Source organism: Ascaphus truei, chromosome 1 (assembly GCF_040206685.1).
Source record: "Ascaphus truei isolate aAscTru1 chromosome 1, aAscTru1.hap1, whole genome shotgun sequence".
In the NCBI taxonomy this organism is placed as follows: Eukaryota; Metazoa; Chordata; class Amphibia; order Anura; family Ascaphidae; genus Ascaphus; species Ascaphus truei.
Window position 1 is genome coordinate 250,380,875 of NC_134483.1, and position 25,834 is coordinate 250,406,708.

At 46.1% G+C, this 25,834-nt stretch overlaps 1 protein-coding gene across 3 annotated transcripts in view; it reads left to right on the plus strand.

Moving 5' to 3' along the window:
* The window catches only part of IGFBPL1 (insulin like growth factor binding protein like 1), a 210,992-nt gene that overhangs the window by 149,148 nt on the left and 36,010 nt on the right, over positions 1 to 25,834 (plus strand). For 2 of the 3 annotated variants that reach the window (XM_075602978.1, XM_075602963.1), the window contains one exon: positions 16,795 to 16,948. In XM_075602978.1, coding sequence (XP_075459093.1) covers positions 16,795 to 16,944 — 150 coding nt within the window. In that variant the 3' untranslated portion in view covers positions 16,945 to 16,948. Of the gene's footprint in view, positions 1 to 16,794; positions 16,949 to 18,258; positions 18,339 to 25,834 lie in introns of all 3 variants that reach the window. The other variant, XR_012801937.1, reaches the window with a different exon arrangement.

The following is a 25,834-nucleotide window of genomic DNA, read 5'->3' on the forward strand; positions in this document are numbered from 1 at the left end:
GGGAAGCTCATGGCAATTACTTGAATCCCAGCTGCCTAATCAATGTGTGTTAAAAACCCCCAGGATGTGCACACATGCCTGGCTGGTCAGCAGACAGAAGTGAGTTACAGGAGAGATTACTGAATCAAGGTCTGTCTTCTTGTATGCTGTCTGAAAACTCTGGAGAGAGAACAGCTTGATTTAAGGTCTGTTTGCAAAGTACATTTTGATGAACTGTTGTGTCCTGCACGCTGAAGAAAACCTGTTTTGTTTACATGCTGAAGATAAGCTATCTTTCTTTTGTTTGCTGAAGAAAAGCTATTTTTGTTTTCTGTGCTGTATAATTTAAGGCTAAATAAATAAGCCTTATCAAGAAACCCCCCACGTGTGTAGTTGCATGTACCCTGCAACATATGGTGTCAGAGGTGCTGGAATTTTCAAAAGGCTCCTGCAGTTAAAAGGCCACACACACACACACACACACACACACACACACAAGAATGGAAGAATTTTTTAAAGAGTTTCTGTGCGAGCAGACCAGACAGCAGGGACAGTTAATGCAGGAGCAGACCAAACAGCAGGGACTGTTAATGCAGGAGCAGGCCCGGCTGCAATCGGAGAGAGATGAATGACTACAGGCAGCACAGGATGAGTGGATTGCCAAGCTGCTGACCCATTTCCAAGGGTCTGCCAGTCCAGAACTTGCAAGCAGACCCCCGATACTCCTGAGGAAAATGGCTCCGAACTTTCTCCGGGCAACTGCTTTGGCCCTGCTCCTCATAGGAGAAGCCCAGGCCTCATATCAGGGCCTCCCAGCAGATCAGGCAATGGACTACCGACAAGTAAAAGCCGCCATACTGGATTGCTTAGGTCTGACCCCAGAGACCTACCGGCAGCAGTTCCGGAACATGAAGTACACCGCTAACATGAGACCCCGGGTCCTCGCTCAGCGGTTATTGGACTTGTGTGTGCGCTGGATACAACCCTAGGAGTACACTAAGGAGGCAATTCTTAAGCAGGTGGTGTTGGAACAATTTCTACAAATAATACCCCCTTCTGCACGCTCGTGGGTAAAACGCCACGCTGCTGAAACCCTAGCTTTGGCGGCCCGACTCGTAGAGAACTTCCTTGGGGCTGAGCAGCAGGCGAGTGTCCTGGACCCGGCTCTACCGGCACTTGCGGACGCCCAAAGAGGGAGGTCGGATCAACGGGGAACCTACGGCCCGTCCCTATGCAACCGCCAAGTCCAACGGAAGGAGCAGTCGTTCCAGCAAGGACGGAGTCAAAATGCTGGTCCCCGCCGAGACCCTCATTTCCTTCCTGATGTCGTCTCATCGCAAAATGAGAGGAACTTCCGAGGACGTCGCCCACAGGACCCCCCAGATGCCTGGTCTCCAGTATCTGGTCCAGCGGAGTGCTATCCACAGCCCCCTCCTGAGAGGGAACCCTCTCCATGTTCCACCTGTGGAGAACAAGGCCACAGGCAGGTGGACTGTCCACAGATGGATTGTTCCTTCAGCAGGACCGTCGTCTCGGCCTTCACTGGAGAAAAATACAAGCCCAGGCTACTTCCAACCTTGATTGGGGGAAAAACCGTCCAGGCCCTTGTAGATTCGGGCTCTGGGAAAACTCTGGTCCTCCAGGAACTGTTACCGCCTAACGTGTGTTCTTTTGACTCCCCATGGAGTATAGAATGTATACACGGCGATGTAAAGCGGTATTGGACGGCCAAAATCCGGCTACAGGTAAAAGGTCAGGAGGCTTACCTCGAAGTAGGAGTCGCTCCTTGGCTCCCTGCCCCCATTGTGCTCGGACGGGACTGGCCTTTCTTTTCAGACCTAATGGCTCCAGTCTCTCACGAGGAGCCTTATTATATTGCTCAGGAGAACCCTGGCAAACTGTTCTCCTTCTCGGCAGACCTGTTTCCCAGTAGGCACCGGGTTCAAAAGACTCGGAAGCAAAGACGCTCTGACAAACAGGACTGGTTGCAGAAATCTGGGTCTCAAGGTGACCATTCTAATAGCCAGAAGGCACAAGTGATGACTGGGGATGGCCAGAGGGAGGGGGATATGAGCCCTGGAGACTTACCAGACCTATACCTCCCTGATTTTCGCCAGAGGCAAAGGGAAGACCCAGTCATTGCTAGACAGTATGACAAGGTGGTAAAAATTGATGAGCAAATTTTGAATGTACACGGGGTGATAGTATTCCCCCATTTTGAGTTATCAAATGATATCCTGTATAGGGTGAATAGGCAGACACAAACAGGGGAGTTCACCAGACAGATATTGGATCCCAAGGCGTTTGTTAAATCTGTGTTCACTCTAGCCCATACTTTTCCTTGGGGTGGTCACCTGCGCAGGGATAAAACATTGGACCGTATTTCGTCCCGATTCTATTGGCCAGGGATACATAGTGATATTGCTAAGTTATGTGCGGCATGTCCGGAGTGCCAGCTAACTAGTCCAAAGGGACAAAAACCAGCCCCTTTGGTTCCTCTACCCTTAGTGTCAGTTCCCTTTGAAAGGATTGGGGTAGACTTGGTAGGACCTCTAGAACCTTCTTCGAAAGGGCACAGGTTTATTCTGGTAATTGTTGATTATGCAACAAGATATCCTGAGGCGTTCCCCCTGAGAACAGCAACGGCGAAGCAAGTAGCCAACAAGTTGTTGGAGCTGTTCTCATGGGCTGGATCTCCCCAGGTTATGTTGACAGACCAAGGTACAAATTTTATGGCTAAGTTGATGCAAGATGTCTTAAAATTACTAGAGGTCAAGTCTGTTCGGACGTCGGTCTACCATCCACAGACTGACGGATTGGTGGAAAGATTTAACCGAAATCTAAAAGGGATGCTGAGGAAATTTGTGGATTCAGAGAAGAGAGCCTGGGATGAGCTTCTCCCTTTTCTGCTGTTTGCAGTGCGGGCAGTTCCCCAGGCCTCCACGGGATTCTCTCCATTTGAACTGCTGTATGGCCGCCAACCCCGGGGTATCCTAGACCTGTTAAAGGAGTCCTGGGAGAAACAGCGGTCCCCTTCTAAGAATACCCTGCAATATGTACTAGACCTTAGGAAGCGCCTAGATGTGGTCGGCCATTTTGCTAGGGAGAATCTTGGATCAGCCCAGGACAGTCAGGAGAGACATTACAATCAGAATGCTCGCATGAGAGTGTTTCTCCCGGGAGACCAGGTGATGTTATTATTACCCAGTTGGAGATTAAACTCCTGGCCAAATGGCAGGGCCCATTCGAAGTACTCCGCCACACAGGTGATGCGAATTACGAGTTCGCTCAACCAAGGTCCAGGAAGGGTAAACAAATTTACCATGTGAACTTGCTGAAACCCTGGAAGATGCAGCAGGCTCTATTCATCCACCTGGTGGAGGAGGAAACGGACTTGGGTCCTCAGCCCCCACGGGAGAACATCGTGGGTGATGATAAAATCCCAATGGGTAAACAGTTGTCCTCTGAACAAAAAGGGGACTTGTTAGCAATAATTACACAATTCCATGATGTTTTTTCTGATTTACCAGGACAAACTAACTTAATTTCACATGCGATCAAGACAGCACCTGGGGTAAAAGTACGTTCCCGTCCTTATAGGTTGCCTGAAAGTCATAGGGCCCTGGTAGAGAAGGAGGTACAAGAAATGTTACACTTAGGAGTGATTGAGGAATCATGCAGTGAGTGGTGTAGTCCACTAATTATGGTCCCTAAACCCGATGGGAAGGTAAGATTTTGTGTGGACCTCCGAAAGGTCAATGCGGTATCCAAGTTTGACGCATATCCGATGCAACGGTGGACGAATTAATTGACGCCCTTGGTAACGCGGAATATATATCCACGTTGGACTTAACAAAAGGATACTGGCAAATACCCTTAGAGGAAAAGTCCAAGTGCAAAACAGCCTTTGCCACTCCCATGGGTTTATACCAGTTTGTGACAATGCCATTTGGACTGCATGGAGCCCCAGCCACATTTCAGAGACTCATGGATAAAGTGCTGAGACCCCATAGGACTTATGCCGCAGCCTACCTAGATGACATTGTCATTTATAGTAAACACTGGCGGGCCCATCTAAATAGGCTGAAAGCGGTCCTCAAATCTCTAAGAGAGGCAGGGCTCACAGCCAACCCTAAGAAATGTGCCTTGGGTAAGGCAGAAACCAAATACTTAGGGTATGCAGTGGGAGGTGGAAAAGTAAGGCCACTAGCCGACAAGGTAGTTGCCCTGAAAGAAGTTCCGACCCCCCAAACAAAAACACAGGGCCGCTCTCTGCTGGGTTTAGCAGGATACTATCGACGCTTCATCCCCAACTACTCGGAAGTGGCAGCCCCTTTAACGGACCTCACAAAAAAGTGTGCCCCTACACAAGTGGTATGGTCAAGTGAGTGTCTGTCAGAGAGCCTTTGTGGACATAAAAAGGTGTCTATCAGAGGGTCCCGTCCTTAGAAGCCGAGACTTCAACAGGCCTTTTGTAGTGCAAACGGATGCATCCGAGATAGGGCTAGGGGCAGTGTTGTCACAACAGTTTGAGGGAATTGAACACCCTATCCTTTTCCTGAGTAGGAAATTGTTCCCGTGGGAAAAAAATTACTCAGTGATTGAGAAGGAGTGCCTCGCAGTAAAGTGGGCAATCGAGGCTTTAAGGCATTACCTGGCAGGAGTCCATTTTACTCTGGTGACAGACCATGCTCCACTGAAGTGGTTAAATAGCATGAAAGATTCCAATGCTAGGTTAACTAGGTGGTATATGGCCCTCCAACCCTTCTCATTTGAGATTCAGCACAGGCCGGGAAAAGAGAACGCAAATGCGGATTTCTTTTCTAGAGAAGGGGTGGATGGTCGGGCTTCAGCCGTGCGTAGCCCCAGCCACACACTAACAGGGGAGGAATGTGACAGGGTAAATTAAAGCCACCAGCTATATGCCTGGCAGACATATGTTTAGTCTGCAGTGCAGCAGTGATGAGGTTAACTTCAGCTGGGAAGCTCATGGCAATTACTTGAATCCCAGCTGCCTAATCAAGGTGTGTTAAAAAACCCAGGATGTGCACACATGCCTGGCTGGTCAGCAGACAGAAGTGAGTTACTGGAGAGATTACTGAATCAAGGTCTGTCTTCTTGTATGCTGTCTGAAAACTCTGGAGAGAGAACACCTTGATTTAAGGTCTGTTTGCAAAGTACATTTTGATGAACTGTTGTGTCCTGCACGCTGAAGAAAACCTGTTTTGTTTACATGCTGAAGATAAGCTATCTTTCTTTTGTTTGCTGAAGAAAAGCTATTTTTCTTTTGTGTGCTGTGTAATTTAAGGCTAAATAAATAAGCCTTATCAAGAAAACCCTGCATGTGTAGTTGCATGTACCTTGCAACATGCACATAAGTGGGGGGATTTTCCCCGATTGCTGCAGCTAAGATTCTGAAGGCGCGGGTCCAATTGGCGTACGTGTGCGGGAAGAGCCGCTTCTCGACGTCCTCCTTCCTAGCCTCCCCTTTCTTATAAGATCGCGCCGAAGCCTCCCTGTAATCGGGTAATAGGGATAAGATTTCCACGAAATCCCCTGCCCAAATACTCTCCTTCTCCTCTTTTGTCAAATGCGTGCCTAATTCGTTAACGACGCACACCTGTGGAGTCAAATAGGCCCCAGCAGGGATCGCTCCGTTGGTGTCAACGCGGTGTCCATGACCCCGGCCGTGTGAAGAGACACCGGAGTCGCGGCTGGGAGAGCTACTACGCCCATGACACCAACCGTAGAAGAGAAGGAACCCTCGGTGCCAATGACCCCGGCCGGAGGTGGATTAGGAGACACTAGGGTCAAGTTCGTGGCTGCCGGGGATTGGCGCCACAGTCCCCTTGCCGATGTGCGCCCCCCACGCTGCTGCAACTCCTAATGCTGCGCCAGCGTCCCTTGTTCCCGCTGATGTCCCTATACCAAAGGAGACTGACGCTTGCGGCTCTAAGGCCTTCAACATGCCTACCATTGCTGCTGTGAAGTTTGCCCTCCCTGCTGCGCCATAGGCTGCTGTATCTGGCGCGTGGGTTAGCCCTGCCGCTGCCTGCTCTACGCATGCTGCGCCACCCGGTATATCCCCCCCTGTCGCATCGCCTGTGCTTCCCTGGTCTGTGGGACTACCTGGGATGCCATCCAAATCCTAAGCGCTCTTGCCCTTTCGCGCCGCCGTCCCCCCTTTACCGCCACGGGTACCTTACCCATTATTGGCATCCTGGTGGGAAGTGACCGGGCCAGCGACCTTGGTTGCTCCTTGCCCGTTGCCGGTTCAATGTTAGTCGAACCACGCCGGGTTTTTCGCCATCCTTCGCACGTTGGTGCCACCCACGGATGCAGGTGGCCGTCCTGGTCTCCATGACCCTGCCGATCCTGCAGACGATATCCTTGTAGCTACACCGCCTGCATCAGCCGCGGGCGGCCATATGGCGTGCCGTGACGCCCTGTCCCGCTTTGCAGTGGCCGAAGGTCGCCGCTCCTTCCTTGCGGGCCGACCTGCGCGCCGATCCATCTTGTCCTGCATCCCAGAAGCCGAGGATATCCCCACCACCGCTGGGGCACGACCTGGCTGCCATGACGCCCTGCCTCACGGCACCGTGGCCGAAAGGTGCCGCCCTGCGCGCGACTGTTAATTCTCACCTAGTGCGTCGTGCTGTGGCGCCCTCCGCGACTCTTTCCTGCGGGGAGCGACTCTAGTGTGTTGCCTGACTAGCGCGCGACGTTGAAGGGATGCCATGACCCTGTCCGCTACAACTCCCTGGCTTCCTTGCGAACAATGCAGGCAGCTGCCTGTTCAACCTTGTCATGGTCTTCCGCCTGTGCTTGAAGAAGGCGGAACTGCTTGGCCATCGATGCCATGCTGCTGCGGGAGGATGCTTGTTTAACTGCGTGTGCTGAGGCCCTGGACTATGTAGAAGCTGCGATTTGCGCTTGCCAAAACTGGTCTAGGCTAGCGCAACTACGCACAGCTGCCACGGATCCAAGCGGGGGGAACGAAGATCACCACTGCAATAAATGAGTGGGTGGCAAAGAGGACGTGCCCCCTGCTAGCTTGGCCTTAAATTAGGTCCTCTTGACCCCTCCCCTGAGATGGGGAGAGCGGTGTGGGGGGCAGGCCAGTGGGGAGGAAGGCCAGCTCCCACTGGTCATGAAACCCCCCCGCCCATGGCTGGGGGGGGGTCGCTATTTATTTAATAAAAAAAATCAATGTTTCGATCCACTCTTGGAGTTTTGCTACAAATATTATAAAGCAGGTGCTAAAAGTTTATTTCATAATAATGTCATTGTGATAGGAGTGTTATTGAAAATCCCGCATTCACTAATCAGAACTTGAACTGAGCAACAGAGCAAGCTACAGATGCAGCGGCATATTCGAACATTTCACACATTGTATACCTTGGAATACCCATGTCATGGCGCGTGATTTCTTCCAACCTTACCGCCTTAAGACGCGAGTGCAGAAAATGGCATTTTAGTGTTCTGGTTTTTAAACACCTGAAATTGACACAGTAGCACAGTACTGTAAACATTACAATTCATTCATTTCTGCCATGGATACGCGAAGAATTGCACCCAAAGAAATCATAATCCATTAAATTCAAACAAAGCAACCGTGATAAACACGTGTGCCTGGTTTGATTGGCCGCGTGAATGACGCGTGGAATGTACCAGAGCACACGAAAACGGCTCCGTGAAATGTTCGAATAACGGCCGCTGCATCTGTACAGTATATGCTTGATTGTCTGTATGCAATACAAATTAATTGAGCAGGCTTGTAGTAGAAGGGTTTTCTCCAACAAAATATTAACTATCATTCAGACCTGTCACTATTTTAATCACAAAGAAACTTGCACTAGCCATAAAAATACAGTATTGCATACAATGGACCATTACAAAATATACAATTGTGTGAAAAAGAAAGTACAACCTCTTTGAATTCTATGGTTTTACATATCAGGACATAATAACAATCATCTTTCCTTAGCAGGTCTTAAAATTAGGTAAATACAACCTCAGATGAACAACAACACATAACATATTACACCGTGTCATGATTTATTTCACAAAAATAAAGCCAAAATGGAGTAGCTAATGTGTGAAAAACTAAGTACACCCTTACTGCTTCCTGCTTAAGATGCTAAGTAGCAGACATGTGCTACTAATCAAGTGCCCTTGATTAATTGATCATCAGCAAGTGTGACCACCTCTATAAAAGCCGAAGTTTTACCAAGGAGGAAAGACATCAGCAATGATCTTAGAGAAGCAATTGTTGCTGCCCATCAATCTGGGAAGGGTTAAAAGGCCATTTCCAAACAATTTAAAGTCCATCATTCTACAGTGAGAAAGACTATTCAAAAGTGGAAAACTTTCAAGACAGTTGCCAATCTTCCCAGGAGTGGACGTCCCAGCAAATTCACCCCAAGGTCAGACCGTGCAATGCTCAGAGAAATTGCAAAAAAAACAAGAGTTACATCTCAGACTCTACAGGCCTCAGTTAGCATGTTAAATGTTAAAGTTCATGACAGTACAACTAGAAAAAGACTGAACAAGTATGGTTTGTTTGGAAGGGTTGCCAGGAGAAAGCCTCTTCTCTCTAAAAAGAACATGGCAGCAGGGCATAGGTTTGCAAAGTTGCATCTGAACAAACCACAAGACTTCTGGAACAATGTCCTTTGGACAGACGAGATCAAAGTGGTGATGTTTGGCCATAATGCACAGCGCCACGTTGGCGAAAACCAAACATAGCATGTCAGCACAAACACCTCATCCAACTGTCAAGCACGGTGATGGAGGGGTGATGATTTGGGCTTGTTTTGCAGCCACAGGACTTGGGAACCTTGCAGTCATTGAGTCGACCATAAACTCCTCTGTATACCAAAGTATTCTAGAGTCAAATGTGAGGCCATCTGTCCGACAGCTAAAGCTTGGCCGAAATTAGGTCATGCAACAGGACAATGATCCCAAGCACACCAGCAAATCTACAACAGAATGGCTGAAAAAGAAAAGAATCAAGGTGTTGCAATGGCCCAGTCAAAGTCCAGACCTCAACCCGATTGAAATGCTGTGACTGGACCTGCTAAGGATGATTGTTATTATGTCCTGATATGTAAAACCATAGCATTCAAATAGTGTGTACTGGAGGCGCATGCGCGACGGCAGAGAGTATGGTTATCTAATCTGAGAGCTCTGTGCCCCGCTTATAGAAAATAAAGCAAAAAAACCTTTAAAAACCGACAAAAAACTTAGAAACATCTCTAAGAAGGGCAGCAGAAACTAGGGATGTTGAAAAAAGTAGCAGAAACCCAGAGGAAGAAGGGGCTCCCTGAGTATTTCGGCAGCTCCAGGAGAAGCAAAGCGGATCCCACAATGGCGCCGATTTCAAACCAGGGCTCAAATACTGAGCATGAAGGAGAGGAGGAAGAGAGTGAAAACCCTGAATTGTTACCGGTTCGGATCTGTGATTTCAACCGCCTTTATAAAGACCTGAAAACACTCTTACAAGTAGAAATCAAGGAGCTAAGAAAAGAAGTCGGCACTTTGGGGGAGCGGACCGGACACATTGAAACACAGCTGGACCTAACTACCAAAGCAACGAAGAAAAATGAAAAGAAAACAACTGATCTTCAACTACAAATGAATGAGCTGAGGGAAAGACAAGAGGACGCTGAAAACCGGGATCGATGAAATAATGTTCGGATCAGGGGAGTCCCAGAGTCGGTAGGGGACTGCGAGGACTTTGTGCTCAGATGGCTATGGAACCTGCTCCCAGAGACGCCCAAAGAGAGGCTAGAGATGGACCGCTGCCATAGGGCTCTACGATCCAGGCCCCTGCAGACTGAACAGCCCCGAGATATAATAATGTGGCTGCATTATTAGAGTACCAGGGAGGCAGTGCTCCTCAAAACTACATCCAACCCAGCAATAGACTTTGAGGGGGCCAGATTGCTCATATTTCATATTGCTGCGACAAAATCTAATCCCCATCACTAAAATACTCAGGGAGAAAGCCATCAGGTACCGTTGGACCTTCCCATTTGGGTTATTGGTGATCCGGAATGGGAGGCCTATCACCATGAGAGACCCTGAGGAAGGAGAGGCATTCTTGCAGAAGTTGGGCCTTAAGGGGACCCCCACCGCCACCGACGAAGCAGTGGAAGCCCTGGACCCTACCTGGCCGACAGCGGGAAATGCACCTATGTCCAGGATGGACAAAAGTTGAAGAAAGGGTAACGGACTAGCCCACAATCCAAGATCACAGTTTTAGGGTGGATAAGTTTTCTTAGTTTTAAGATCCCCCAAAAGTTGAATAAAGTTGACGCCAAACAGCTATTGAAGAGACTCTATAGTGGAGCGAGAAGAAGGATGGCAGTTTCCCCGACAAAAGCTGTAAATAACAGACTACTAACCTGGTATCCTTGCTTCAGGATCCGAAGATGGCGGCAGCCACGAGGAGACCATGGTTCCAGGCTGAAATGCAGAACCAGGAAATCCAAGCCAAGCGGAGGAGAGCGCGCGCCTACCTCTGGTTTGGCGCAAAGCTGGATCCAAGATGGCGGAGACCGGATATTCCACGCCTTCAAGAGGAAGAGCACCGGCGGCCATCTTGGATGGGGCAGAAGTGACGTCGAGCGGCAGACGAAAATGGCGGTCCGGGGAGCGGCGACGTCATCAAAAACTGCGGCGAGGAAGACCATCAGCAGAGCAGTTGCCAAGCCAGCGGAGAATCCGGGAGAGCAGCACGCTGGATACATCACTCCCGCAGCGACATTAGCAAGAGGGGAAATGGTAGAACGAAGGAGTAGGGGGTTACAAATAGAATCGAGGTCATACCGGGGCCGAGGAGAGATTGTAGGGCAATAGTAAAAATTAATTATATGGAGAATGGAGAGTGGAGAGGAGGGTTATGAGTAAGTTAGCGGTAACGAAAGGATACACGGTAGGTAGTTAGAACGGAAGGGGAAGTGAAGGAGGTGGGCTGGTGCAGAAGTATGGAATATGAGACATAGGAGGGACAAGGGATGTAGAACTGGCAGCTGAGGAGCAATGAGGGGAGTAAGTTGAGGAGGGAAAAGAGGGAGGACCGAGAGAGAGGATATAAATGAGCAGGAGTCAGCGGAGGAAAAGGGGATGTGGAAGGTGGAGAGATTGAAGGGGGGAGGTAGGAGATAGGCTGGGAAGTGATAGGAAGAAGGGAACAGCAAGTGTTAGAGAGTAGAAAGACCGCAGAGGCAAGTGATGAGACCGGCAGACGAGTTTGAAAGAAAGTGAGTAAGAGGACAGGCTAAACGGCAGGTAAAGACACAGGGGGAGTAGATAGGATAGGGGGAAGGGGGATGAAGGAGAAGAGAGGAAGGAAGCAACAAACTTAGCTAAGTAAGTCGCATATGGGAAGGCATTCGGAGTATGAGAGTTAAGAGGAGCGGAGAAATAATATAGCGTAATAAAGCATAATAAAAGGTGGCAACAGGATCAAGGGGGAAAAGGGGAGCATTAGGGGGGGGAATTAAGCAACGTTAGGCACCCTATAGATTCGGTTGAGAGAGAGGGGAATAGTCGGAATAGCTAAAGTTAAATTGGCGCAGTTATGTCAGACTAAGAGTTATCAGACAGGGGGGCTTATGCAGAGAGGATCGGAAAGGAAATTGCACCATCTTCTGGCCAAAAAACTTGCCAGAAAACCTTTTAGTCAGGAGAAAATGGCGCGATTTTTAAAATCCGCCAGAACAGTTTTGTAAAGTGTAAAAGTCGCCACACTCGTGGCGAGAACCTGGAACTCGCCATGCTATTTTAGCATGCAATGCCAGAAGGACCGAAGCGCTGGAAAGCGCCATTCTGCCCTTTACTATGGCGTGTTCCAGGTAGCCAGGAAAACTTGGCTATTTTACTAACATCTGCTAAAAGAAGGTAAAGGCGCTTTCTGCATACGGCCATAATTTATCCCAAATTTGTGGATATTTCATTGCCGTTTTCCCTGTTAATCTCTATCCTCTCTGCATAAGCCCCATAGTTAGAGTTGCAGTTAGCAAAGGTTTTTGTTTACAAAAAGAAGTGTAAGAAGCGGGGCAGGGGTGACGGAGGAAGAGCCTGCTCCGCAGTTCATATGGGCCTACAGCTTGAGCCTGGACAAGATCGACTCCAGGGCTCCGGCGAAGTCCTTTGGGAGGAAAAGGGGGGGGGGAGGTAGGGAAGGAGGAGGTCGGTACCCCACATTGGCCCCCCAGAGCCCAAAGGTGATGGACTCGGCATCAAGATGGCTGGGCCAGGGTTCCGAGGACTTTCCATGTATGTTCTTTGTGTGGTTGTTTGTCCCCTCCCAATTCCCCTCTTGTATTTCCCTAGTCCCCATCCTACCCAGGCCAAAGCTGCCCGTAGAGGGAGAGGCGTGAAGGAGTTGCCTCAAAGGTGGACAATAGCAGACACGAAATCAAGACATAACAAAGGAGCGGTTCAATAATACAGCACAGATGAGTAAAGAAATAACCCTAATATCACATAATGTAAAGGGCTTCAACAGCCCCATTAAATGAAAAATTGCATTTAGAGACTACACCCGCAAAAAGGCTGATATTGTTTTCCTGCAAGAAACTCATTTTTCCCAGAACAACCACCCAAAATACTTAAACAAGCACTTTAGGTCATATTATCTGGCTTCGGCCCCTCTAAAAAAAAGAGGGGTGGCCATCCTGATACACAACAGATTACCACTACAAGTAGCTAAGACTTACTTAGATGCAGACGGACGATACATCATATAACAGTAATAGGGACATTACAAGGTCAAACGATCACATTAGCCTCATTGTATGCCTATTGTGAGCAATGCCCGGAGTTTTTTACCCAATTCTTCAACAAACTGCATACTGTAAAACGGCACAAGGCAGTATTCTTTTAGCGGGAGACTTCAATAGAACGTTAGACCCTGACTTAGACAGATGCACGGGGACTAACCAATCACAGAAACAGGACGTACTAACAATAACCCAGGGACTAAGAGATTGCCAGTTAATAGACATTTGGAGGGGGCAACACCCTACAATGAGAGAATACACCTTTTTCTCTCATCCCCACAACAGATACAGTAGGATAGATTACTTCCTGATATCAAATAGGGTGGTTCCGGTGGTCTCCCGCACAGGGATTCATGACATTTCTTGGTCAGACCACGCACCAATAGAGCTGCGGTGCACATTAAGCTCTCTGGACAGACCCGGAGCGAACTGGAAGCTGAATGAGCTCCTACTTAAAAACTCGATTTCAGAGGGGGAAATAGGGGACAAAATTAAGGAATACTTTGCGATCAATGATGGAAGTGTTTCCTCACACTCCACGCTTTGGGATGCCCATAAGGCGACCCTGAGAGGAATTTTAATGAATTTGGCCGCCAAAAAAAAGAGGGAAAAAGAGAGTCAGATAAAGAAACTGTGTGAGAGACTGGCACACCTCTCAGCACTTCACATAGACAATAAACAGGATGGCACCCTGAAGGAGCTTTCTGACACTAAAATCAAACTTAATCTGCTGCTAACCTCCCAGGCCGAAAGGGAGTTGGCCTGGTCTACGCGTAAGTTTTATGACAAAGCCAACAAGCCAGATACATTACTTGCCAACAAGCTACGTAACAAGCTTCCAAATTATTGTATCTCTTCAATTCGAACTCAGGGGGGGGACCTTACCTCCAATCCTAGACGAATCGTAGAGGAATTTAAACAGTACTACTGTACAAGACTCTCTACGATGGAGATAAGGTCAGCCACACACAAAAAAACAGGAGAGAAATTAAAAAAATTCCTAAAAGAGGCACAACTACCCAAATTGAGCAGAGGGGAGAGAGTAGCGTTACAGGGGGACTTTACACTAGAGGAGCTAGCCGAGGTAATAAACTCACTTAAGACAGCTAAGGCCCCAGGCCCAGATGGCTTCTCAAATTTATATTATAAAAAATATCTTAAAATCCTAGCTCCGCACTTACTGAAATTATTCAATGAAATACTCGCAGGGGCCTCCTTCCCAGCTCAAATGCTCCAAGCATCAATCTCACTGATCCACAAACCTGGCAAGGACCCGGCAGACTGTAAGAGCTACCGGCCCATCTCCCTGATTATTTCAGACATAAAAATCTTTTCTAAAGTGTTAACCAACAGGGTGGGTATCATTCTTCCCAGATTAATATATCCGGATCAGGTAGGGTTTATCGGAGGCAGGCAAGCAGCAGCAGACAATACCAGACGGATAATAGATTTGATCGATCTGGCCAAAAAACGAATCATCCCGTCAATGGTATTGTCTGGATGCGGAGAAAGACTTCGATAGAATAGACTGGCCCTATTTAAGAGAAACATTGAGAGAGTTTGGCTTTGAAGGACGCATACTGGAGGCCATATTAGCTTTATACAACGGCCCTATGGCAAGGGTACGACAACAGGGTTTCCCCTCAGAGCAATTTAATATTTGTAGCGTGACAAGACAAGGGTGCCCCCTGTCCCCGCTGTTATTCGCCCTATGTATAGAACCTCTGGCGACACACATCCGCTTAAGCCCAGATATTTCAGGGATAGGTGTAAAGGACCAATACCACAAAGTGGCACTGTACGCTGACGACGTGATCCTGACGCTGTCAAAACCACTTACCTCTCTGCCCAATGTCTTCGAGATTCTGGGAAAATTCAATCAAATTTCGGGGTTTAAAATTAATCAGACCAAATCAGAAGCCCTCAACATAAATCTACCGAGACCGGTAGAAAAATTAATTGAAACAAACTTTAATTTCAAATGGCAAGCCTCCTCAATTAAATGTTTAGGAGTATACATTACTAAAGATTACAAATCTCTATACAAAGCCAATTACCCCAAGCTGTTCAAGACTCTAGGAGAAGATCTCAGGGTATGGGCAGGGAACGGCATTTCCTGGTTTGGGAGAATTCATAGCATAAAAATGAATCTCCTGCCAAAGGTGCTCTACCTGTTCCAGACCCTGCTGGTACCTATAGTTCACGCTGACATCCTCTCACTACAGTCTCGAATACTGAAGTTTATTTGGAACAACAAAAGCCCGCGAATTGCAAAAGGCATCCTAAAAAGGCCAACTACGAAAGGGGGATTAGCGGTACCTTGCATGTTGGCATATTACAAAGCAGCCCAATTGAGCCAAATTGTCCAGTGGCACTCAGACCCGTCTTTGCGGAGATGGGTGGCACTGGAGAGAGACTGCTGTGCACCAGTAGAGTTGCACAATTTAATCTGGCTACCCCAAAAATGTGGAGACACAGCAGGGACGCTGCTTCAGGCCATGGCGAACTCTTTGGCGGTATGGGGGAAGGCTAAATTTAGACATAAGCTAACAACTAAACAATCCTTGATGACCCCGTTATTAAAAAACCCAGATTTCGCTCCGGGGATGCTCAGCAATAATTTTCTAATTTGGACACAGTCGGGATACAAACGACTAAAAGATCTGGAGGGGAGGAAATTTATTAAAACATTCACACAATTTAAATCAGAAAAAGAGTTACCAAACACGGAACTATTTCGATACCTCCAGATCAGAGCTTTTTACAATAAATTCCCAATTCGGCTAGCAAGAACCAATTTTGAGCAGCTGTGTTTTAGAGGAACGGACACATGGGGACTTACCTCTAGGATGTACAGGGAAGTGATCTGTCCTGAGAGGACTGAGGAACCACGACTTAACTACATGACGAAATGGGAGACTGATTTAGGGGAGACACTAGAGGACGAAGACTGGGATCACATCCTGCAAGCTGCAGCCAAAAGCTCAATCTGTTCAACGTTAAAGGAGAACGCATATAAGTTCCTGATGCGCTGGTATCACACCCCACTAAAACTCTCTAAATTTGTCAAAGGATACTCCCCGCACTGCCCAAAGCAGTGTGGGGAGACAGCTGACTTAAAACATATGCTGTGGTCTTGCCCGAAGGTGGTACCGATTTGGGAATACATTAGAGAGTGGACACAAAGGTTACTCAATTTGGAGATCCCCCTGGATCCGTGGCTGTTCCTCTTGGGCAGGCGGACCCAGGGATTGTCAAAGGCGGCACACAAACTGGTTGCGCATTTTGCAACCGCCACTAGATGTGAGATCGCAGCAGTATAGAAACAAAAGGAATTACCAGCAATCCCCAGAATCAGGAACAGAATTTGGCACGTTTGCCAGATGGAACAGTTGACTAGTTGGGTCAACGACACTGGCTTAAATTTTCTAAAAGTCTGGACGCCGTGGCTTGCCCAGACAGATATCTTCGGGGTAGATGTCGGCACAATTTTGCATTAATAACTATAAATGCTTTCTCAGGTAACATAGCAGGACCCACGACTACTTAGCTACGAGACAGGTAGGACCCACCCCCGACCAGGTGACGGGGGAGCAAAGAAAAGAAAGCGATGGCCAGATCATCGCGGCAGAAGAGGCAACAGTCATCAGACCTAGGGCCTTTCCGTCCTGTCCCTCCCTTCACTTCTCGTGTGTACCCTCTGTTGTCTTGTCCTGGTCATGTAGGTCACGTTTGTCCCGTCCTGTGAGTAAATATAGTATGTCCAGTGAAGAACATGTCCGAACACTATCCCAGGGTATACGGGAATGGTTTTGAATATCTGTATTTGTATTTTGGTGCGAAACAGTGGTCTGTGTCATATTGTACAAACGGTATAACCAAATAAAAATTTCAAGTATGCATATCATCAATTTTTGCATCAGCACATCATGCTGAATGATGAAAGGGTTCTGAGTGATATTGTATTTTATCCAATTACTACAGCCTTTTGGAAATTGTTTGTTCTTCTTGATTTATTCTTCAGATAAATCCATTGGTGAAGGAAGATGAAGGCACTTACCAATGTCATGCGACTAATATGGTTGGAGAGACATATGCTGACGGAATAATAAAAGTCACAGAGCATGGCAAGATAAGGAAGACTAACCACGGTGGTTCTGAAAGCAAGGTCTAATCAGGTAGCACAAGAACGACAATGGATTTGAATTAAATAGCATGCATAATACGTGCAGTAACTTAACTGAGACTGCAATAAAAATGTATATTCAAGAAAACATACTGTATAAATGATAATATTGAGAGAAGAAGCGAAAAGCCGGCGTCTTCTTCTTATACCTACTAATGCCAGAAGAAGAATATGACAGTAGTGTAGGAGTCTGGTGATACAGATGTCCTGTTCTGCACTCTCCATCTCCATAAAATCTCAGGCTTATTGGTGACTTGAGACTGAGGTTTGTGTATCATCTACTTCGACTCAATACTAGCCATTGTTATGTTCTTAGATTATATTAAGTTAAATGCAAACTGTGTGAAGATCAACAAAGCAAGGTCAGAGTAGAAGGTTATTTTCTGGATGTATACTTACCAGGGTAGGTATAAGAGAGAGCGGTCTGTTTCATCTGTTTTAATAGGTAAAAGAACAGTAAAATGTGTCATATTTATTTCCTTTATTTTATAGGCATCATGATACTGTATGTGGTACATGGGACTTACACCACTTAATAATTATAATAGTTATTATATTATATACCCCTTTAGGCTCTTTCGGGACACATTGCCAAACCTACAGGTTAAGATATTAAAATCTTGTCAACCTGCTGTTTTAAGAGTGACATCCCTAGCCCTAAAAAAAATAATATTTTTTTCTTAGATAGCACTGATATTGTACACATTGCTTTACGTAGAATTTTGCAGACATACAGAAATGGCCCATATTTACTAAGCAGTCTCGTGGTAGAAGACTGCTTCGTAAATATATCAGAGTCAGTATAGAATGGTGCTCAGATTGTAAAGGACTCATATGCATAAAGAGCAATTTAAATAGCATGCAATCCGGAATGCCTTCAATAATATATAACCTGCATACGCTTTAATGTATAAAGAGGAGGAATAAACTCCTAGTGAGATCTAGCACAGACCCCACACATTGCAGCATAATGAACATGCTCCATTTGATAGAAAACATCAATCTTTTCTTCTGGGCAACTCACATATAGGCCAATGCCTGTTGCATGCTCTCCATAAAATCCAGGCAAATCCAAGGTAGTCAGGTCTGTGGGAGTAGAGATCCAAGTAAGTGTAGGTAGAAAAGCACGATCACTAGATGACCCCAATAAAGTAAATCTCATTTATTGCTGTCACATGGATACAGGTAAGAAAATGCACCAAACAACGCCTTTCGCGCTAACGTGCTTTATCAAGGTGTAAAACATATGAAGTTTAAAAGGAAGGACCCCTTACCCTAACAAAAATCATCTTCTCTCCTCAGGTAATATCCCATATCTGAATCCTGTCTGCTTCAACTCTTTGCTATGTGTATGTCAGTATATGCAACTGAATCAATCTTAGGTAATATCCCATATCTGAATCCTGTCTGCTTCAACTCTTTGCTGTGTGTATGTCAGTATATGCAACTGAAACAATCTTAGGTAATATCCCATATCTGAATCCTGTCTGCTTCAACTCTTTGCTGTGTGTATGTCAGTATATGCAACTGAAACAATCTTAGGTAATATCCCATATCTGAATCCTGTCTGCTTCAACTCTTAATTGAATTAAGATTTGACACCTAGGCAGGGAACACCCTGTGTAGAAAACCATCTGTTTGAATGTGCCTCAGATGTGCTAATTAAGCAGAAAGAACCACACTGTCAGGTGACTTTTTAAGGCCCATATAAACTGTATCAGAACAGCTAGTCTTCCTGCAGCACATATCCAAGTGGCACATTATAAGTGGCAGGACTACTGAACAACTCAAGTTTAAAAGAAGTGAGGAAGTGGACACACCCATCTGGCCCTGATTCCTGTATTTGAACTACGCTGGAAAGGAGGGTATCATCTATACCAGACTGCATCATTACTGCTGTGATGCTGCCTCTACCATTTATATTTGCTGTGATTTCACTTCTTCTCAAATTATACACATCTTTTTACCAGCCTCAGTATGTCTCTAACTCTATTCATATATCTCCATCTCTCCTTCCTTCACCACTTCTCTGTTCACATGAACTCCTTTCTTACCTGCGTCCTCTGACACCACGCAGCTATATCCCCTGCACTAAAACACACCCCTACAAATCATTCTCACACATCCTCTTTCTATCCATGCTTCTCCTCCTTGCTTCTGGGGATATCTCTCCCAATCCTGGTCCCTGCCTTATTTCCACATGCGCTCGTCCTCGCCTGCCAATTGCAACCTCTTTTTTCACTGTTTCAGAGGAGGATGTGTCGCTGTTGATCACCTCTTCTCCCTCTACCACTTGCCCTCTTGACCCCATTCCCTCCCATCTCCTAAAACCTCTTGCTCCTACTATAATCCCTACGCTCACACACATTTTTAACTCCTCCCTCTGCTCTGGAACCTTTCCATCCTCTTTCAAACATGCAACAGTCATGCCATTACTCAAAAACAGCAAGCTTGACCCTAACTGTCTTTCTAACTTGACCTGTCTCCCTCCTGCCTTTTGCCTCTAAACTCCTTTAACATCTTGTATTCTCTCGCTTGCTCCATTTTCTCAACACCTATTCTCTCCTAGACCCTCTACAATCTGGCTTCCGCACTGCTCACTCCACGGAAACAGCCCTCACTAAAATAACTGATGACCTCCATGCTGCCAAAGACAGAGGTCATTACACTCTGCTCATATTACTCGACCTCTCTGCAGCATTTGACACCGTGGACCACCCTCTTCTCCTTCACATTCTCCATACTCTTGGTATTCGGAACAAAGCTCTATCCTGGATCTCATCCTACTTCTCCCATCGTACTTTCAGTGTCTCTTCTGCTAACACCTCCTCCTCTTCTATTGATCTCTCTGTGGGGGTAGCCCAGGGCTTTTTCCTGGGACCTCTTCTCTTTTCTCTGTACACACTCTCTCTAGGTGACCTAATAACATCTTTTGGGTTTAATTATCACCTCTATGCTGACGACACACAAATATACTTTTCAACACCCGACCTTACACCTGCTGTACAAACCAAAGTTTCTGAATGTCTCTCTGCTATATCATCCTGGATGGTCTTCCACCGCCTTAAACTCAACAGGGCTAAAACAGAGCTCCTCATACTTCCACCCAAACCTGACCCTACTACCTCCTTCCACATTACTGTTGGAACTACGATCATTCACCCAGTAGCCCAAGGGGTCACACTCGACTCCTCTCTCACATTCGCCCCTCATATTCAAAACATTTCTAAAACTTGTTGCTTTTTCCTCCGCAATATCACAAAGATACGCCCTTTCCTCTGTTGCTCGACTGCTAAAACTCTGACTCAGGCCCTCATTCTCTCCCGTCTTGATTACTGCAACCTCCTGCTGTCCGGCCTTCCTGCCTCTCACCGGTCTCCCCTACAATCTATCCTAAATGCTGCTGCCAGAATCACTCTACTCTTTCCTAGATCTGTCTCAGCATCTCCCCTCATGAAATCCCTCTCCTGGCTTCCGATCAAATCCCGCATCTCACACTCCATTCTTCTTCTCACTTTTAAAGCTTTACACTCTTCTGCCCCTCCTTACACCTCAGCCCTAATTTCTCGTTTTGCACCATCCAGACTCTTGCGTTCTTCTCAAGGATGTCTTCTTTCTACCCCCTTTGTATCTTAAGCCCTCTCCCGCCTTAAACCATTTTCACTGACTGCTCTGGAATGCCCTTCCCCTCAGTACCCGACTAGCACCCTCTCTATCCACCTTTAAGACCCACCTTAAGACACACTTGCTTAAAGAAGCATATGAATAGCACTGTGGATATTCTGAACACATGATACATAAAGCTTGGCCCCCTGCAGACGCACTTACCAGAACTCCCTCCTACTGTCTCTGTACGTTCTCCCTACCTACCAATTAGACTGTAAGCTCCTCGGGACAGGGACTCCACTTCCCTAATGTTACTTTTATGTCTAAAGCATTTATTCCCATGATCTGTTATTTATATTATCTGTTATTTATTTGATTACCACATGTATTACTACTGTGAATCGCTATGTACATCAATGGTGCTATATAAATAAAGACATACAATACAATACAATACTATATATGAACACAGTACCTTTATAAACCCTCTGTGGTGTTAACAACGTGAGTTAGCGATCCGCAGGTGAGGCATCTCACAAGAGTGTGCTAAAAACGGTATTGGCTACCAGCTCTGCAGAGCCACAGAGGATAAATAAACTTTATTAAGCAAAACCATAACACACAGTCACAGTCTGTGTAAACATGGACACACATAACACTGGACAGGACATCTTTCTACATACCAGCTCTAACTATGCTTTTAATTGCTTTGGTAACTCCACCCGTGCCAAAAGACAGAAAGGGTGTTTGATAATTCATGTGATGGCTATTTTTGGGTCATAACATCCTTATACCTATCTGGCTAAGGTTCTTTGAAGGATATATATAATTTTTTCCTTACCGATATCTAACAAAAGTTTTTATACGGATAGTGTGGCGAGAGGTAATTTCTAGTAATATGATAGACATTAAACAAACCTTTTTCCAGTGCCCGTTCTGCTCTCTAATCACGCTATGGTAGTATCATGACAGTTAATGGATGAATGTCATCGTTCCCGGGTTTCATATGGAAGTATAATCAGTGCTCCAATCATCAATCTTCCATTTATTTTTTTACATACTGTAGGGGCTTATTTTAGTTGTGCGATCAATATGTTTTCTCCAACATACAAATGTATTAACCCATTGGTATTTAGTGGGTTAATGCTATGCTAATGTTTTCTAGTTTATATGATGCTGGTATTTTAGTCTATCTCACATTCTACCCCTTATTACATGGGATTTTTTTATGATCAATATTCTTTTTGATTAATATGTGTATATGTTCTCGTTATGCCACTCTCCTCCCAGGGGAGTGGATTATATTTATAGGGTAAGAAAAAGGTTTTTTCTTTTAATGCTCATGTGTCTTCTGGTGATCTAGTTTGTTTATTACAATTTTTAAAAAAAATTATATACTTTTTCTGTCTTGTTTTTTGTACGCATAATTGTATTGAATGTGCAGTACCATTTAGTTATATCTTGACACAAGAGTAACACTTGTTTACAATTTATCTTGGTGATTTTGTTGTTACTCCGTTATTTATTTACTTTTTGTGTTTCGTTTTTCCTTTTTTTCATTCTTCCTTTTTTATGTTACTGTTTGACTGTGTTATGTTTTTGCTTAATAAAATTTATTTATCCTCTGGGGCTCTGCAAAGCTGGTAGCCTATAGCGTTTCAGCACACTCTTGGGAGACGGCTCACCTGCGGGTCGCTGACTCATGATGTCAACACCACAGAGGGTTTCTACAGGTACTGTGTTCATATATGTTTTACACCTTGATAAAGCGCATGTAAGCACAAAACGCGTAGGTGGTGCGCTTTCTTACCTGTGTCCACGTGACAGCAATAAATTAGATTTTTTTTGTTGGGGCCATCTCGTGATCGCGCTTTTTTGAATTTGCGTTTGTGCTCTATTTTCTATCTACACTTGCTTAGTAAATATAGCCCAATGTGTCTGTCCCAATGAACTTACCATCTATGGGTCTTGCCCAAGGTCATAAGGAGCTGACACATGGGTTTCAACCAGGTTCATGCACTTTACAAGCAGTTACATTACCACTGAGCTACTTTTTTAAGTTATAATGTTTTTGCATATTTTATTCTTGTTGAATATTTTTCATTTATGGGAAGAACGTGCATTGATCATTGTTTAATTAATAGGCCACAGACATGGTACTAGCCCACATTGGGTAAATTTAGGGATTTCATTTGGGGATCATCTGTGATCCATCCGATGACAAAATATACTTGTAATTGTATAAATGAGATTTATAGAAATAATTTCCTTACAAATCAGATGATCTATCTGGGATGCTAATTCATTATTCAGCCTCTGTTAATGGTCAGGGGGAAAGCAGAGGTAGAGATTGTGCTCGCCAAAAACAGGGCACGGCGTCGGGGCCGAGGTGGGGATTGTGAAGACACCAACATCAAGCCGCGAGGACGCCTCCAGAGTGTAGATTGGTAGTGGGTAGCCGGGTTGGGGTTATAAAGGTCAGAGTTGTAGAAGGTACTTGCCGTGATCAGAGTTGGAGAGGTGCGGATTGTCGTTGGTAAAACCGGGGCCAGGATTGGAGAGGTGCAGATTGTCGTTGGTAAACCTGGGGTCAGGAGCAGAGAGGTTCGGAGTCCAGGTACTAGACAAGGTCAGCCACGGAGAAACACGGTGTGACAGGGTGAATAAACGTCACCAGCCCTATGTTTAGGTCTGCAGTCCAGCAGTGACAGGGTTAACATTCAGCTGGGAGGTTTTGTTAATCAATCTGATCCCAGCTGCTTGATTAATGGGCTTTAAAAACCCCAGGCTGCACACACATGCAGCCTGTCTGAACCAGGGAGAGATACTGAGTTGCTGAAGGAGGATTAATGCAATAAGGTCTGTCTTCAATATCCTATTTTGTTGAACTGTTTGCTATACTGTTGTTCTGGAATCTAAACAGCCGTTGTTGGGAAAGGGCAAGCCACGCCCAGGACTTATTTTCTGTTTTGTTCTACCTGCTGAAAAGAAGCGGTTTTGTTTTTTGTGTGCCATATTTTGACGGCTCAAATAAATAAGCCTTCTCAAGAAAACCCACGTGTGGTTTCATGTACCCTGCAACACACGGGAACTTAGATGCAGGGTACAAGACAGGGAGGCAAAGATGCAGTAAGCACTTCGTACTGAATGAAGTCTTATGCTCAGCAATCTTGCCAAGGGGCTGGCTGAGCATATATACTAGCAGGAACCAATGGGATGCCTTTAGGGAAGAGAAGTAAGCAATAGATGTTCCTGTGATAGGCTGAGGGAAAATCGACAGCAGCTGGAGTCTGATGCAGAGAAGCCAGTCTCTGCTTTGCTGTGTGTGCACGCTGCCCGTGTGCAGGCCAACCGCGCTGCACATCCCCGACTCTCTGATGGGGTGGAGAGAGGAGGCGGGACCAGCAGCGCTGGTTTCTCCAGCGATGCCGACGTGCACACACGGGATGAGCCGGGCGGAGAACCGCCGTGGCACTACGGGAGGTACCAGGAGAGCGCAGCTCGGTAAGGGTGCCTGTGCTGTGGGGTGTGCGGGCTGGTCTATCACGGATCCTCACAGTAACCCCCCTTCAGGAGCGACCTCCCGGCATCTCAGGGATGGCTTGTGAGGGTACTTATAATGGAAGGCCCGGACAAGCCTGGGAGCATATAGACAAGATACTGTATGGCCCCCCTACACATCCTGGAGTCCAGCACCGATTGTACCTTGAATTCTTGGTGCCCTTGTACGAGGAGTGGTGCAGGAGGTGAAACCAGGACAGAAGAGTGAGGAGCCTGAATGTGGGGTTTTAGTAGAGAAGTATGGAACACTGAAGGGATTCTCATGGAGGAAGGTAGGTGTAACCGATAAGCTACTGGATTGACTCTTTCTACGATGGTAAAAGGATTTTTGGTGTAGGAACCTTAAGACAAATATTTTTGGTGGATAGCCACACCTTGTCTCCTGGATTGTACACTAGGGTTTTCCAACTATGCCGGTCCGCTTTAGTTTTTTGCCTGGAAGTTGCCCTCCTGAGATTTCCTTGAATCCTCTCCCAAGAATTTTTCAACAGTAGTACCCTGTTGTCTGCTGCCGGTACGCCAGATCTCGGTGCTGAAATGGGAAGTGTGGATGGGTGAAAGCCATAGTTAACAAAGAAGGGTGATTCCATTGTAGATTCACTGCGTAGATTATTATGTGTGAACTCGGCCCAGGGTATAAGATCGGTCCAGTCATCCTGGGTGTCCGAGACAAAGCATCAAATGAACTGCTCCAAAGATTGGTTGGTTCGTTCCGTCTGACCGTTGGTCTGCGGATGATAACCTGAAAAAAAACTGCAAAGAGATCCCAAATTGCTGACAAAATAACCGACAAAACTTTGATATAAATTACGACCCCCGATCTGAAACAATTGTCTGTGGTACTCCGTGGAGGTGAAACATTTCTTTAATGAACACCTCTGACAGTTTTGAAGCGTTGGGAAGACCCTTCAGTGGATTAAAGTGTGTTTGCTTGGAGAAGCGATCCACTACTACCAGGATGGTGTTCATTCCTTTGGATTTGGGTATCTCTACAATGAAATCCATGGATAGTTGGGTCCATTGGCGGTCTGGAATGGGATGAGGTTGAAGAAGTCCCGTAGGTTTGATACGGGGAGTCTTGTTTCGAGCACATGTAGAGCATGCTGTGACGAATTCCCTGATATCTCTCTGCATACCCGGCCACCAAAAGGTCCGTTCCAAGAGGTTGATAGTTATTTTCGTACCTGGGTGTCCTGGGACTTCGAGATCTTCAGGAATGTGGGATTGGGTCTGCACAATCCTCTCCAGGGAATCAAACGAGTTGGCTGAGATTACGCATGCTGGGGGAAGTTGCTGTTGATCCTCCGTCTTGTCCTCCACCAGGAACTGACGCGAGAGGGCGTCCGCTTTTACATTCTTTGATTCGGGGAGGTATGAAATTATAAAGTTAAAACGGGGGGAAAAAAAAACCATTCGGCTTGTCAGGCCCCTAAGCGTCAACCGCTTTCAATGTACAGTACATAAGATTTTTGTGGTACATTAATATGGTAACTAGGTTCTCCATATGTGAAAAACGGGTAAACAGCCAGTTAACCCACCAGGCGCTCAGAAAATGTAGCTGCAGCTGTGAAATGGTGTTTTAACAATAAATCTGATTGAAGGGTGCCACTATCCCCCAGTGTGTGTTGGAATATGTGTAATTCTCTACAACTGGCTAGCTGTAAGCACAATGAAGTTGGAGAAAGACTTGAAGGGAAATAACTTACAGTTG